The sequence below is a fragment of the Aphis gossypii genome, chromosome 2, assembly GCF_020184175.1.
Source record: "Aphis gossypii isolate Hap1 chromosome 2, ASM2018417v2, whole genome shotgun sequence".
In the NCBI taxonomy this organism is placed as follows: Eukaryota; Metazoa; Arthropoda; class Insecta; order Hemiptera; family Aphididae; genus Aphis; species Aphis gossypii.
The window spans coordinates 5,890,024-5,904,579 of record NC_065531.1 but is presented as its reverse complement, the minus strand read 5'-3'; the positions used below and the strand labels follow the sequence as shown (position 1 = coordinate 5,904,579).

At 24.8% G+C, this 14,556-nt stretch overlaps 3 protein-coding genes across 6 annotated transcripts in view; 1 reads left to right on the top strand and 2 right to left on the bottom strand.

Annotated features, from left to right (window-relative positions):
- Positions 1-1,616, bottom strand: part of LOC114130867 (insulin-like growth factor 2 mRNA-binding protein 2) — a 47,868-nt gene extending 46,252 nt beyond the window's left edge. Inside the window, exons 1-2 of one of the 3 annotated variants that reach the window (XM_027995936.2) lie at positions 1,336-1,616; positions 1,200-1,275 (exon numbers count right to left, since the gene is read on the bottom strand). In XM_027995936.2, coding sequence (XP_027851737.2) covers positions 1,200-1,275; positions 1,336-1,513 — 254 coding nt within the window. In that variant the 5' untranslated portion in view covers positions 1,514-1,616. The remainder of the gene's footprint in view (positions 1-1,199; positions 1,276-1,335) is intronic. The other 2 variants (XM_027995935.2, XM_027995937.2) reach the window with 2 other exon arrangements.
- Positions 1,617-1,811: 195 nt separating this feature from the next.
- On the top strand, positions 1,812-5,641 carry LOC114130869 (uncharacterized). Its single transcript, XM_027995940.2, has 8 exons — positions 1,812-2,081; positions 2,155-2,259; positions 3,539-3,725; positions 3,815-3,978; positions 4,093-4,288; positions 4,360-4,484; positions 4,544-4,792; positions 5,561-5,641. Exons 1-8 carry the CDS (start codon positions 2,027-2,029, stop codon positions 5,620-5,622), a joined length of 1,143 nt encoding a protein of 380 aa, XP_027851741.1. The 5' UTR covers positions 1,812-2,026; the 3' UTR covers positions 5,623-5,641.
- Positions 5,642-6,574: 933 nt separating this feature from the next.
- On the bottom strand, positions 6,575-10,635 carry LOC114130863 (omega-amidase NIT2-like). Of its 2 annotated transcripts, none has more exons than XM_027995929.2 (6): positions 10,224-10,635; positions 10,013-10,159; positions 9,083-9,267; positions 7,235-7,415; positions 6,944-7,177; positions 6,575-6,857 (listed from the first exon to the last, which is right to left on the bottom strand). In XM_027995929.2, the coding sequence occupies exons 1-6, from the start codon at positions 10,243-10,245 to the stop codon at positions 6,751-6,753; spliced, it is 876 nt and encodes a 291-aa protein (XP_027851730.1). In that variant the 5' UTR covers positions 10,246-10,635; the 3' UTR covers positions 6,575-6,750. The 2 variants fall into 2 exon arrangements, with proteins under 2 accessions (XP_027851730.1, XP_027851733.1); XM_027995932.2 differs by having other exon boundaries at positions 6,579-6,857; positions 7,247-7,415; positions 10,224-10,623.
- Between the last annotated feature and the right edge of the window lie 3,921 nt (positions 10,636-14,556).

Sequence of the window (14,556 nt, the reverse complement as noted above, 5' to 3'; positions counted from 1 at the left end):
GTGTAAACTAAGTTTTAAGTTAAACACTTAAACAATTTTTTTTCATTAACTCAAAGTTAATATGGTTGGCTCACTGCAATTTTTTTAGTAGCTCACTGGTCTGATAGGGCTTGACTTAGTAGTGCTTAATCACAAAACCCATACTTATAAATATCAAATAGATAAAAATTTTAGTTTATTTAATAACTATAAGTTAAGTTGAATACTCAGATTTACTGTAGGTAATACATTCATATACACTAACCTACCCGTGTACAAGAATACTATTGAAATTTGAAATTTTAACATTATACAAAATATGTGGTATTTGAAAATCAAATATCACTAACATAAAAATAAATTTTCAAATTTATATGCAACTATTACAGAAGCATTCAAAATATATATCAAATCACAATTTGTGTTGTTCATAAAAACAATTTAAGTCTCAAGTTTGATTCAAAGATATACAGAATTCACAATTTTAATTTTACTATTAATTAAATTTATTATACCGTCATAAAATAAGAAGTATTACATACAACAATGTTAAGTACCTCTATTTTTAATACTAATATTTAAGATTTAATAATACTAAATAGATTATAAAACATTAAGTTAAAACAAAATATTTCTGCTTATTAATAGATGAGTACCTATTATGTATTATCAAACTTTTAACAGAATATTTTACGATTCCAATCAAGCTATCGTGATTGTATGGCATAATGTATGTAATATTTATATAGTACTTCAATCAATGTAAAATATACAGATGACATGAAATGATATTCTTGATTTGTAGTATTCAATTTAAAATACTTGCTTAAGGATTTTATTAAGTTACATTGTTTTATACAGGTAAATCAGATATAAAATATATTAAAATAAAAAATTGTTGGTATGATTCTTAAAATTTAACAAAATCGTTTGGTTTCAGAGTGCTTAAATTTTACTAACGAAATACAAAATATTTGCCATATAATTAAGTGAATAGTTAAACAAGGAGTATATTATAATACAAAGATAATTAAATACTAAAAGTAGTCTTTGAATAAATTAACAGTAGTTAATAAGATTTAAATAAAAGGGTGCTTAATGTAACTATCAAATAATATGCCAATTGATTATTACACAGATATCATTATCACCATACTTAAAATAGGTATTTATCATTTATGAAGACCACGCCTAATATATTTAATAAAACTATGACTTACCTTGCCTTTTTCACCATTTGACTATGCAGGCCATTGTAAGGTTCTACAGCCAGAGTTTGATCTCGAAGCGGCATACCTATAATTATTTAAAAGAAAGTCATATCAAACTTGTTTTTCATTCATTCAAAATACTTACCGTTAAGCTGTGTCAGAGCATACTCGGCAGTGGACGGTTCCATAAAGTCAACCGTTGCACATGCTCCACCAGACTTAAACATTATAGTACCACAAGGCAAATTCTTACTGTTAATAATCTGTCTAAGAGAAGGCTCGTCTAGGCCACGAATATTTCGAATAAACAGCAATTTACTCATAATAGATGAAATATTGTAAACTAAGTTTAATGTAAGAAATTTATGAAAGGACTTTAGGACAGAAAACAAAAAGGATAAAAGAAAAATTAAACAAAAAAAAAAAAAAACACTGAATAATAAAATTTTTTAGGAAAAATGAGATTAGTGGAAATAATTTTTACAAGGATATCGAAACCGCTGATAAGAAAACGCAACGTTTTTCAAATATAACCTCAAAAGTTAACATTTTCCTAGGAGATGGTGTTAAGACGAGTTGTACATAATCACTGAAATTTAACTATAATAATACGCTATACGCGATAACATACGTCATATTCGAAGAGGATAACGCCACAGAATTTATTTTGTGATAATGGGAATAAAAAATAAAATTAAGTTCTGTGTTCAATAGATTGATAACGTTAAAGAAAATTTTAAATTTTGTTTAAATTCTAATAGTTTTTTTATTTAAACGTTTGTTGTTGTCGGGAGATGTTAATATTTGTTTAATTTTCAGATTTATGAATCCTCATTATGGAGACATACTACGTGTGCAATGGAAATCTAGTTAAACGAGACACTGAGATTGGTAAATAAATACCTAAATTATAACATATTCTATTTTATAAACCAAAGAAGCAAGTACATTATTTAATTTTCAGATTCTAAAGATATATTTGTAATTGAAGAACCATTTGAAACTTATGACAATAATATTATTCAAAATGAACCACCACAACTTGAAGCTGATATTCTTGAAGAATCTCGTAATTATTTTAAATTATTATTACCTAATTAACATTCATTGCGTAATATATTTGAGTATATTCAATAGTTGAGTATGTTAAATTAATTGGTATTTCAAAAATACATTTTAAAAAATTGAGAAATGAAAAAATGAATGTATAATTTGCACTTATAAAATAATAGGTGTAGGATGTTAACAAAAAAACGAATTGTTTAATTGAAACCCTTTACAAATTATAATGTATTTAATAACAAGGTTGATGCCAATTAACGCCATTCATTATAATCGAATAATGTTAACTGACATCATTTGGTGTCTCATGAGGGAAAATCAGAAAGTCAGGAAATATTTTTTACCCAGTGATGTAGTTATTACTTGGGATATAGACAGAATGTGGACAAGTTATTATGTTGAATATAATTATTATCATTAAATTGAAATACATTCTGGATATAATAAAATAAAAATTTTAAATGTTTCTTTGATTTTGGTTGATTTATTGTATTTTCTAAATAGCTGGTCTTTTAAGATTGTTTTTTACCCTTCTTAATAAATTAAATACTTTTGTTACAAAACAAAAATTAATACAGAGTACCATACAAATGCACACACAAAAAAAATACAATAGTATTAGTACTTATTATATTTATATTTTAGTTGCACATTAAATCCTGAAATGTTCATGCCTGATATTTACCAAGTAACTTGCATTTTGTCATTAATCTTAAATTTAGTTGGCTTAATTCTTAATTAATTGAAACTAATGAAGACATAGTTATTAAGAGCTGGTACACATTTCTGATATTTCATCATACAATTAATTTATTGCATGAAAATATTATCGTACAATATTATAAATAAAATGGTTATAAATTGAGCTATCCATATGATCGTGATAAAATGTCGTACAATGCCTCGAAAACTGCCAGAAATGTTTTCAATTTCTGCACAATAACAATATCATACACCAAAATATTTCAATTAAAGTGTACAAAAATAAACTGATTAGAACACACAAACGATAATTGTCGTTTTAAAACATAGAAAGTTTTTAGTATCTATTATGTCTTATATTAATCTATAGATCGTATGATAAAATTTTGGTCATATGACCTAACCAACGCCTTATAGTACAATAAATAGATTATACAATAAAATATTGATCCATTTGTTCCGGCTCTAACTCCTAAATTATTGCAATATAATAATTACATTAGCTATGCATATTCTAAGCAACTAAAAATGTGATATTTTGTTGGGTTAGAAGTATAAAAATTTATTTATTTGTTTTTATAAAGGTAAAAGAAACTGCCGAGAGTGGAGTCAATATGAAACAAAAATTCTTTTAGATATGTTTAGGCGAAATGTTACTCAAGTAGGACCGATGAAAAAATTTAAAAGTAAAAGAGAAATGTTCAAATATATAGCACAAACAATATCTACTAAGTTAAACATCACCAGAAGTGCTCATCAATGTGAAAATAGGTAGGTATATTAGTTATTATTATTTTTTTTTTTAATAATTATAGTATAGTTGTTCAGTATTTTGAAAAGATAAACTGAATTGGTTTTAGGTATAAAACGGTAGTAAATCAACGAAAAGTAGGATGTTCAATAATACAAAAATCTAGATCTATTGTTGAAAATAAATTAAATGAAGAAGAAAGATCTCAAAATGACGTATCAGCTTCAGTATCAGCAGATCATGATTATAATGGACAGAACTCTGAAACTAATGGTAACATACCACACTCAAGAATATATCTTTTTAACAAGTCATAATTTTCATCTTTCAAGAATTATGATTTTGTAAATACTAATGAAATCATGAAGTAAATTATTAATTTTTTAGTTCAATGCACAGTAAAATCTACAAATGAATGGGGCAACGAGGATACTAAGCTCCTAATGGAATTGTACAAAAAAAACATTTCCAAAGTTGGACTGGAAAGAACATTCAGGACCAAATTAAAAATGTTTGAATATATAGCAGATACCATTAACAATATACTAAACATCACAAGAACTGCTGAGCAATGTCTAAATAGGTATTTTTTATTATTATGTCATGTGAATTAAAAATAAACTTGGTTAATTTAAAATAAAATATATGTTTAAGATATAAAACCATATTTAGAAGAAAAAATTTTAAACAGAATAGATTAAACAATGATATGTCCACTGTTATAGAAGATAATTTAAATAACAGTGATAATTCAAACTGTGATACACATTTTGTTGATGGTAAGTTTATCACTAGTACTATATAAATTAAGTTTTTACTAATAATATTTTATCCACAGATTTGTATGAGTCTGAATTTAACACTCACATTTATGATGGCAAAACATTAAGAAAACTTGTTAAGCAGCCAAAGATAATTCCTAAACTATTACCTAAAGAGCCTAATACTAGTCAAGACACAGTATTGACAAGAACTCTGAAGGAGATTGCCAACCAAAAAGAAAAGACGCTATTAAAAATTGCAGCAAATCAAGAGCGTGCAGAAGAACGAAGGCATCAAGAAACTCTGACACTTATCCGACAACTTGGTTATATTTTATTATATATATAATTTCAGGAAAAAAATCTTTAAAGTATTAAATATTATAAAAATTATATTAAATTTTTTTACAAGTTTAATTCAGTATACATACAATAATACAATAATTAGTATTCAAGTTTTTAAAAATAAATTGTTATGTTAAAACAATAGGCTTATAAGAATGTCATACCCACTGTATTACCTATTATCAAACTTAAAGATTAAAGGATTATTCCTAGTTGTATATTTATTTTACAATATTTTAATTTAAAACAAATTATTAGATTTACAATGCCTTACATACTCATTAATCTATTAAAAATTAAAATATTGTTAAAAACTTACCTTTAAAGTTGATAATAAGTCAATTCATTCTGATATTAAAGCTCACAATGCAAACTTAACTCTGTTAAATGCATATTTACTCAGCTATATGTTTGTAATAAAAATAATTAGTTAAAATGATATGCTATTTAAACCCTTCATTTTATTAGCATGCAACTACACAGTTTATATTCTTTAGAAATTATAATTTTTGAAAAGAAATGTATTGATTATATTTGAAAACTGAGTTGAGTGTGCAACTTGAACTACAAAGATTTTTTTTCTGACTAATATTATATATAGTGTATATCATAAATACCTAACAATTTTACATAGAAAATAGAAATTATATTAAAATATGATCTTTATGATATACTCTGTATAAATAACATTGCCTAAAATATTATTTATTAACCTTAATAAATAATTTGTGATGTTTATTGTAATTTAGGTGAAACTATAGTTCGATTCATTGGAAATCAACAAGGTGTTACATCTGAACAGCATTATTAAACAATAATTTATTTTAAAACTTGACTGTTATTAATTCATTGCATATTTAGAACTTGAATATTTTCAAAAAAAAAGATTGTGGCCTACACATTTTAATTTTTACTTATAAAAGCAATACAGAATTTAAAGTATTATGTATATTGGCACTAATATTTTATTTTTCAACAAATATAAAATTTAATGTTTTGATATTAACTAAAAATCATATAGTATAAATCAAAGTTTTTCTAACAAATACTATTTTGAATAAAAATAAATGAAAAATAATATCAACTATAACCTAATATGCCCTACCTAAATATGTATTTAATATTTTTTTTATTTTTATTTTGTAGAAAAGTTATATTTTTGTAAATATTAGATTATTAAGAATTCAATTGTTAATTGTTAAGTTGTGATATTTATGTCATCTCATTGGTTCTAATTGGACAAACGTTTGATTTTATTTTTATATATTTATAAATTAAAAATGTATTTTGTTTTCCTAATTTGTTTTATTCGTCATCCATACTAGATTTTATTTTATTATTTTTAGATCAAAAATATTATTTTATCCATAATTTAATCATGCATTTATCGAAAGACAAAAAGTTCCAAAGTTTAAAGTTAACGTAAAATCAAAACTTATGATAAAAAAAAAATCTATCATCAAAATAAAATACAATAAACATGTATGATGCCATTTTTACAAGTTTCCATTTCAAGAAAAATTAAACAAAATAATATAACATAATATAAATTACGTTCTTTTTTACTCATGTTTTGTTACTAGATACTAGTCAGGTATATAATCCTTTATAATTAAAGATGTATCAATTAAGTATGTTATAAAATTACCTATACAGTTTTATATAATAGTAATATATTATTTATTTTAGTCTCAATAAATCATTATTTTAAATATTAATTATTCATTCTTTTTCCATTTCAAATCAAATAAAAATTCTCTTAGATACTAAAGTCATTGAATATATTAATTAAATTTTATAAACATGTTATTTTAATTATATTAATAATGAATATTATGTCATAGGTAATTAATTGATTGTAGTGCTTCAAATAACAACTTGGTCAGTTTCAAGTCATTTATATAATAATTAATTATGATTTTCATAAACAGATCAACTTTCATTTATTTTTTTCATTATTTGCCACATAAATTGTATCATATATATCAGTTCTTCTCTGATTTTCTGTGGGTATTTGCTGCCTTATGTTTGCTCGTATACCAAAGTCTGTAACATGTTTTGTATGTCACAATTGAACTAGAAAAATTAACACTACCCAAATGAACCACAAGCTATATAGTTAATATATTTACCAAGATCTATGTATAAATCCATATCCTTTTCAGTAGCTTCGTCTATAACTTTACCCCATGGATCCACAATCATTGAATGACCCCATGCTACATAACTAGAATCAGTATTTCTGGCCGGAGAAGCAACAGCTACAAATGCTTGATTTTCCATCGCTCTAAACCTAGTTAATAAACTCCAGTGCAATGGTCCGATCTCCGTACAAAAGGCACCAGGGTATATTAACATATCACATTCTTAAAACAAAACTTCTTTATAATGATAACTCCCTTTAATAATATTTATAACTCAACTAAATAACAAACTTTGTTTTCTATACAATGCTGCCATCTCTGAAAATCGTATGTCGTAACAAATGCCTAATCCAATCTTAAATTTCCCCAATTGAAACGTATTAAGTGAATTACCTGGAGAAATGGTACTTGATTCTTTAAAGCAAGTACTACCAGGTATGTTGACATCAAATAAATGCACCTGTCAAAATATCTATTTAAATATTCTGTAACTTAATAGAATGTATAATATATAATAATAACATGTACAATATATAATAATATATATTTATATATATAAATAATAAAATACATCCAGCGCCACGGTCGTGGCGCGAGCTAAGTAAAAAAAATAAAAGCGGCGGCACGACAGTGTATATTATCTCGAAGCAGGAGTTTCACATTAAAACCGTGTAATTTCGGTGTTTTTTGTCAGATGAGATAATTAATTATCTACTGAATCAATTTATACCTAGTAAATTGCAAAACATGAGGAAAATCATGTAGATGATCCTTTTGTAAAAATCATAAAAATCGTACTGTTAGAAATTAAGTTATCAAAGGAAACGTGAAACATTTTTAATGAAAAATTATATTGAAATCTGGAATCACGGCGGCCGCTTCTCGCGTTGTCGTGCCGACCGGGAATAAACACTAATATATGATATGATAAATAAACATTAATATAATTAATATTAATTAATATATTTATTATTATTTAGGTATAAATGATAAAATTGGTGATATCAAAACAAAAACCCTCCGTCTAACTCCGTGTAAAAATTAGCTAAGTAAAAAAAAGAAGAAAAAAATCAAAAAAAAAATCATTGTATAACCAAAACTTTTTTCGCTTCATATAGAATTTATAAAACCAGTAATTTCAAAGCACTATAAAGATGTGATATCATAAATAAATGCTAAGTAAACTGAATTTAAGTATATTTAGTCTGTTTCGATAATTTATTTACTTGGCGAGGAAATTTTTTACTTCATACGATACAATGATACAATATAAGAACCGTGGCGCTGGATGAATAATTAGACAATAAGACATTATAAATTAAAAATATTACAGTTAACATTTCTATACTAATCAAAATAATACTCTACAACCAATAATAACACTTTACACTGTATACTCTATATTAATACTAAAATTTCCTCGCCAAGTAAATAAATTATCGAAACAGACTAAATATACTTAAATTCAATTTACTTAGCATTTTTTTATGATATCACATCTTTATAGTGCTTTGAAATTACTGGTTTTATAAATTCTATATGAAGCGAAAAAAGTTTTGGTTATACAATGATTTTTTTTTTTGATTTTTTTCTTCTTTTTTTTACTTAGCTAATTTTTACACGGAGTTAGACGGAGGGTTTTTGTTTTGATAATACATATATTATGACTGATGAATATTGAATTCAAACATAATAAGTTACATACGTATTTAATGAAATTTATTATTTCAATATAAGTATTTATTTTTACTTAGAAGAATGTTTTTTAAAGTTGTAGATAATTTGTTTCAAATTTCTCAATAGTCAACTAAAGATATATTGCAAAAAATATGTTTAAAAGTTAAAAAAGAAAGTTACATTTCGAACAAGTCACCAAAAAAATTATATTATGATAAACTTACTTGTAAATTATAAGTACCTATCTATATGTATTAGTATTTACTATTCTTTTAATGTGTCGGTATCTAATAATTTTTAACAGTCAGTTTAATTAATAATACCTATTATTCAGTTATATAGTTATTTACTTTAGAAGTTTAACCTTTGTCATCAATTACAATAATTCAACTACAGTTCTACACTATTGAGTTATTTGAATTATGAAATCATCTAAAATTTAATTCGAACCTTTCTATGTTTGGCTATCATATTTCCATCAGGATCCCAAACTGTACATGTATTGTAAATTTTTTCATCACATATCTCTGGAATTGAACCTCCAACAATATACACTTTATTTGATTTGGCAGCTTGAGACAGAGCTTTACATGTTTCACCACCAGGAATAGCTTCAGAGTATTGCCTGAACAGAGCTAAAAATAAATAGAATACAAATTTAACTAAATCTCATAAACAGAGTAAATACCTATCTATAATGTATCTAAATAAATAATTTAAAAAATATTCAATTTAATTTAGGTAAGTACCTACCTAATTACTGAAATCATTTTTCACAAAAATTAATTTTATTTTAAAAAAAAAAAGCAAAATAATATTTCAGATTTCCTTATAAATATAATAGTAGGTACATAAATTTCACTTATTTTAAAAATTATAAATGTATTATTTTACTATTTTATTACCTACACAAAAATGTGTATATAATAGATATAGATAGTGAAGTAAATAGATAGCTAGTACAGCTTACTTTAAATTACTTTTTATAATTTAAGTTAAAAATGTATCTTTTTTTGTAAATTATATAGGTAGGTACCTAATTTCTTTAAAATGTGTTTAATTATAAATTTAAAATTAAACACAGGGTTATGAAATCAAAAAATTGGTGTAGAGTCTAGACTGCATAATAATTATAATTGTAACATATTAATCATATACCCTAAGTAATTGTAATACCTAACTGAGTAGTGAGTAGGTACAATATAAATTATGAAAATGTTTTTGATTAAATTCAAAATTTTAATCTAGATTATTGGTGAATCAATTTTTTATAAGTAGGTAGGTATCGGTAATTTGTAACAATATATAAACTCACAAAATCTTAGACATGGTTGATAAAGTTAATATTATTTTTTATGGTGTAATATTAAACATTTATACCAGTATCATATGGAGAATTGAAACATTCAGGCAAAATGACTAAGGTGCAGCCATTAATCTGTGCTTTTTGTATTCGTTTCACTGCAATGGCCACGTTTGTTGGTTTGTGGGCTACAACGGTCAGTTGTAATATGGCAACCCGAAAATCTAATGTAAATAACAGATAATTGTAAGTTCCTTTAGCTACCTATATTATTAGTTTAAATATCACCTGAATGATTTGTAGAAGTCATTATTCCTCTGGTAAATAAATGAAGGAATAATTATTAAAATGACATTAGTAGATCTTAAAAAGTCAAATGTTAGTCATAAAATGTAGACTGGGAGTATTCAATTCTATCGAATAGACAACTCAATTGAGTAAATGCAATATTATTAAAGGACATCTCAACGCTAAAAACAAGTTTGCTTAGATTTAAAGTATGTCATTATCTAAAAAATATGGTGTGGGTCTCATACTTAACACTATTTATTTAATGAAGTACAGGCGTTTGAAAATATGCGTGTGACGTCATAGAACCGAAGTCGGAACAGCAGCGTATGTTTTACGTGCAAAAGTGTCTAGATTAACACAACGATTTCAAACTATATTATATTTTTACATTTTTTTTCATGTAACCTCAAGTGTTTTTTTGTGTTTATGACACTGTAGGTGCAATTAAAATGTTGATATACTTTCTAGTTTTTTCATAGCAGATAGATAAAACTAATATCGTAAATTTTTAGTATGTATGCAACAACAAGATATGTTCAATTTTAAATCACACCATCGTCTTAAGCACATAAACATAGTTAGGGTTATGAAAAAAAAATTTTAAATTCTATTTTAACTCATTAAAATCATTGTGTAAATCAAACTACTTGTTTACACGTAAAACAAACGGCTACTCAGTCGTTGGCTCTATATGACGACACGCGGCTATCCATCAACTCTCATTATCTCGTAAAATAATCATTTTTTTAACTTCAAATTTTTTCCAAAACGTTTTTAATTGTGTTGACTACAATAATACACTAATAAACTTAAAATTGAAAAAATAATTTGTGTTATGTTGTTTTTAATTATTATACATAAGGCATTACAGATTTTAGCAATATGACCTTAATTGCTTGATTATATAGGTCATGGTAAGAGATATACGTATGTATATTTATGTATAATATTGTAATGGTGAGGTCCGGGGAAAATTATCTGATAAATTATGAAGAACTAATGAATAGATAGAGATTAAGAGGGGGTTTACTCAAAAACTGATTTGACCGAGTACCTACCACTTAATGCATAAAAAATAGATAGATGATAATTTAAATAAAACATAAGTAGGTACCTACTTACCTGCAACAGTTTAAACACTGAACTAATTAATATTACTTCAGAGTCCTCACTTATCAATGAAGTTCCCTTCTGTAGTTCTATAAATTTATTCCAAATTAACAAATAATTAAATAATATCTTAAATAGTTTTAATTATTATACTATAGTACTGCACCTATAATTCAGTAGGTACCTATTATAAGTTTTTTAATACAGGTTATAATAGGTTTATTTTTTTTTTTCGTATAAAATATAAATAATTATTTATTTATTAGAATAAGTCGGTAACTTGTGAGTATTTTGATTTTGAGTGCAGTGATGAAATAGTAATTTTATAATGATTGTGTTGTGCTTATAATATGTATATAAGTTTACAATAACACAATTGTCTATAAATTGTTTCAATTTTTTCCTTTGATGTTGGTTTTGAATAGAAAATTGGATATAGTTTATTTTTTCTAAATCAATTTAACCAAATTTTGATTAAATTGATTTTTTTCTATTTTTATAATTCAAAAACGAGAAATTAACATAGGTATTTCAATTTTTGAAAGTTATTAAATCAGAAAATCAAAAATATGGTAAAGTTTTTCTCAAGAAGACTTAACGAAAAATTCAAATCTATTTTCAGAATTCTTATTGCTTCATTAAATCAATTGGTACCTACGTTGGAACTTGGAAATATAACATTTCTATAATCCTAAAGTAGGTACACGTGTGTTTGATAAAAACAGAAAATTACCGCTTCAACTTCAGAAGAAATATTTAATATATACAAAATAATTTGTTAATTAATTACATAGATTTACAAAGAAAATGTATTTCTGTCATATATAAAAAAAAAAAAATAGAATTTCCTACAATATCCGAGATCTATAGTGACAAATTTTAATGTCCTCTGATTATCAATACTCAGCCTTGACGTAGCCGGTTTGAGGCAGTCGAGAAAAATTGATAAGCTGATTAATTTACTTATGAATTTAATAGTATTATAATATAATAATTTACTTATACATGCATCGAAGAAAACTTATAGGAGAAGTGTAGTGAAATAGCCTAACTATAACGCCGTGTAGTCATCATTTTTAAGTTTCCATTTTTCATTACAATAGGTACCTATATTTATATAAATGTATTATTGTCCTGAACTTTTTATTTAATTTACCTTGATAAAAATAATTTTCATATTTATAAAGCTTGAAATTTAAATACAAATTTTATATTTTTTTTAAAATCTACATAGCTTGTTCAAAAATTTAATGAAATAATGAATAATTTCTCGTAAATTGTATTACTTTTGGAATCTAAAATAATTTTAATTTATAAAAATATGTTAATTTTTTATAATGATTAATAAGATGAATATAAAATACTAGGAAGTGGATATAATACTGATCACTTATAGTTCTACAAAACTATGTCGTATTCCGGGTTATAGTGTTAGGCTAGTACTTTTGAATAGAAAATAATAATTATAGGTATAGTAATTCTTAAATTTAACACTCGCATGTTGTAATTACCTAATGATTCTTTTTAAACTGAAAATGAGTTAACAATTTTTAAGATATTTCACTAAAAAAATTTAAACATCATTATACCTATAGAAAGATTTTCACGGGTTTTTTATTTGATTAAAATATAATATAATCTGAAGTACCTACATGAGAAATATATTTTTATACTCTTTTAACTATTTCTATATAAAATAATATTAATGCTATAATAGTAATATTTGTAAATTATAGTCTATGAATGGAGTAATAACAGTCATAGTATAGAATTTGATTTAAAATTTAATATTTTGCTATTCAATTTTGAATTATTTATTCATATTATGATTACATTATGGAGCTTACGGTATGTCTGGTATTATCCCGTCTTTTAGAAGTTTTCTTGAGGTGAATTTTGCAAGTTTCTATACATTATTTGTACCAACGGTGATTCACTCAACTTCATAAAAACCATATCAGTCACTTTGTTAAATTGATATATTTATACTATTTAGCTTCTGAATATTTTACAAAATAATAGATCTTTACCTACCTACTAACAGCAACTACCTACTTGAAAATTTGTGACTAAAAGCTCAGAGTATCATTACTAGCCACCACATGTGCACAATAATCAATTAATGATCACTTATGCTTTATAGATACTTATTAGACACATTATACATTCCTATTCTTTCTATTACTTCTGTGTAATTATTTTATCAATTAAGCTTATTATTCAAACTCGAAACAGATAATTAACAAAATAAATAATTTTTTCAGTATAACTATTAATAACCAATAGATAAGTATAAAGTGCGTAAACTTATACACACAAATAGAATTTTAGGTATTCAATTCAGCTTAAGTATGTATATGAACATATTAGTGGCGTATTTTCAACATTTTCTGGGGAGAGGTCCACAGTTTACATAATAATATACATAATTAAATAATTTATATTAACTATGAGAACTATATACCTATTGCCTTTATCACACATTATATTTAGCCGTAACTTGGAAACTGTCGTCAGAATACACAGAATACCAATTTCTATACTTATTACTTTACTTTACTGTAGGGCTATGTATAGGTTTTTTTCTCTGGGGGGGGGGGGGGATCCAGTAACCCTGGACCACCCCCGTAAATATGCCACTATATATGTTAATAAAACAATATTATATTATATTACAGCAAACTGTATTGAAAATAGCAACAGCTCATTCATAAAACGGACTGATGTCCAGGTGATGCAGTCTCTTAATAGTTAATAGTAATAAATATGAACAGATTAAACTTCACAATTTTTTTAATATGCACACACTGTACAACAGCTCTCATAATATTGTTGAGATATAAAATTTAGACAAGATAAAATATCAAAGAAATAATCCCCAAATTATAATATAGTTCCTAAGTATAATACACAAATAAATTTTAACTATTTCTTCCAATTTCGATAGAATTATATAAAATTTAATTTAACAACAAATACTTAAAATTAAGTTATACAATAGAAAAAAAAATTATATTTTTTTTTAATATGTCTTAGTACTCATTCATATGTCTAAGATAGTGGTTCTCAACCTTTTTTTTTATTCATGTCACCTTTAGCCACTAGAATCAAACACTGCGCCACCAAAACATCAAATAATAATAAGCAGTCTTGGCTGTATATTTTGAAATTATTCTTTTATTAAAAAAAAAATACAGTACACAGGAAAAAAAAAGGTTCA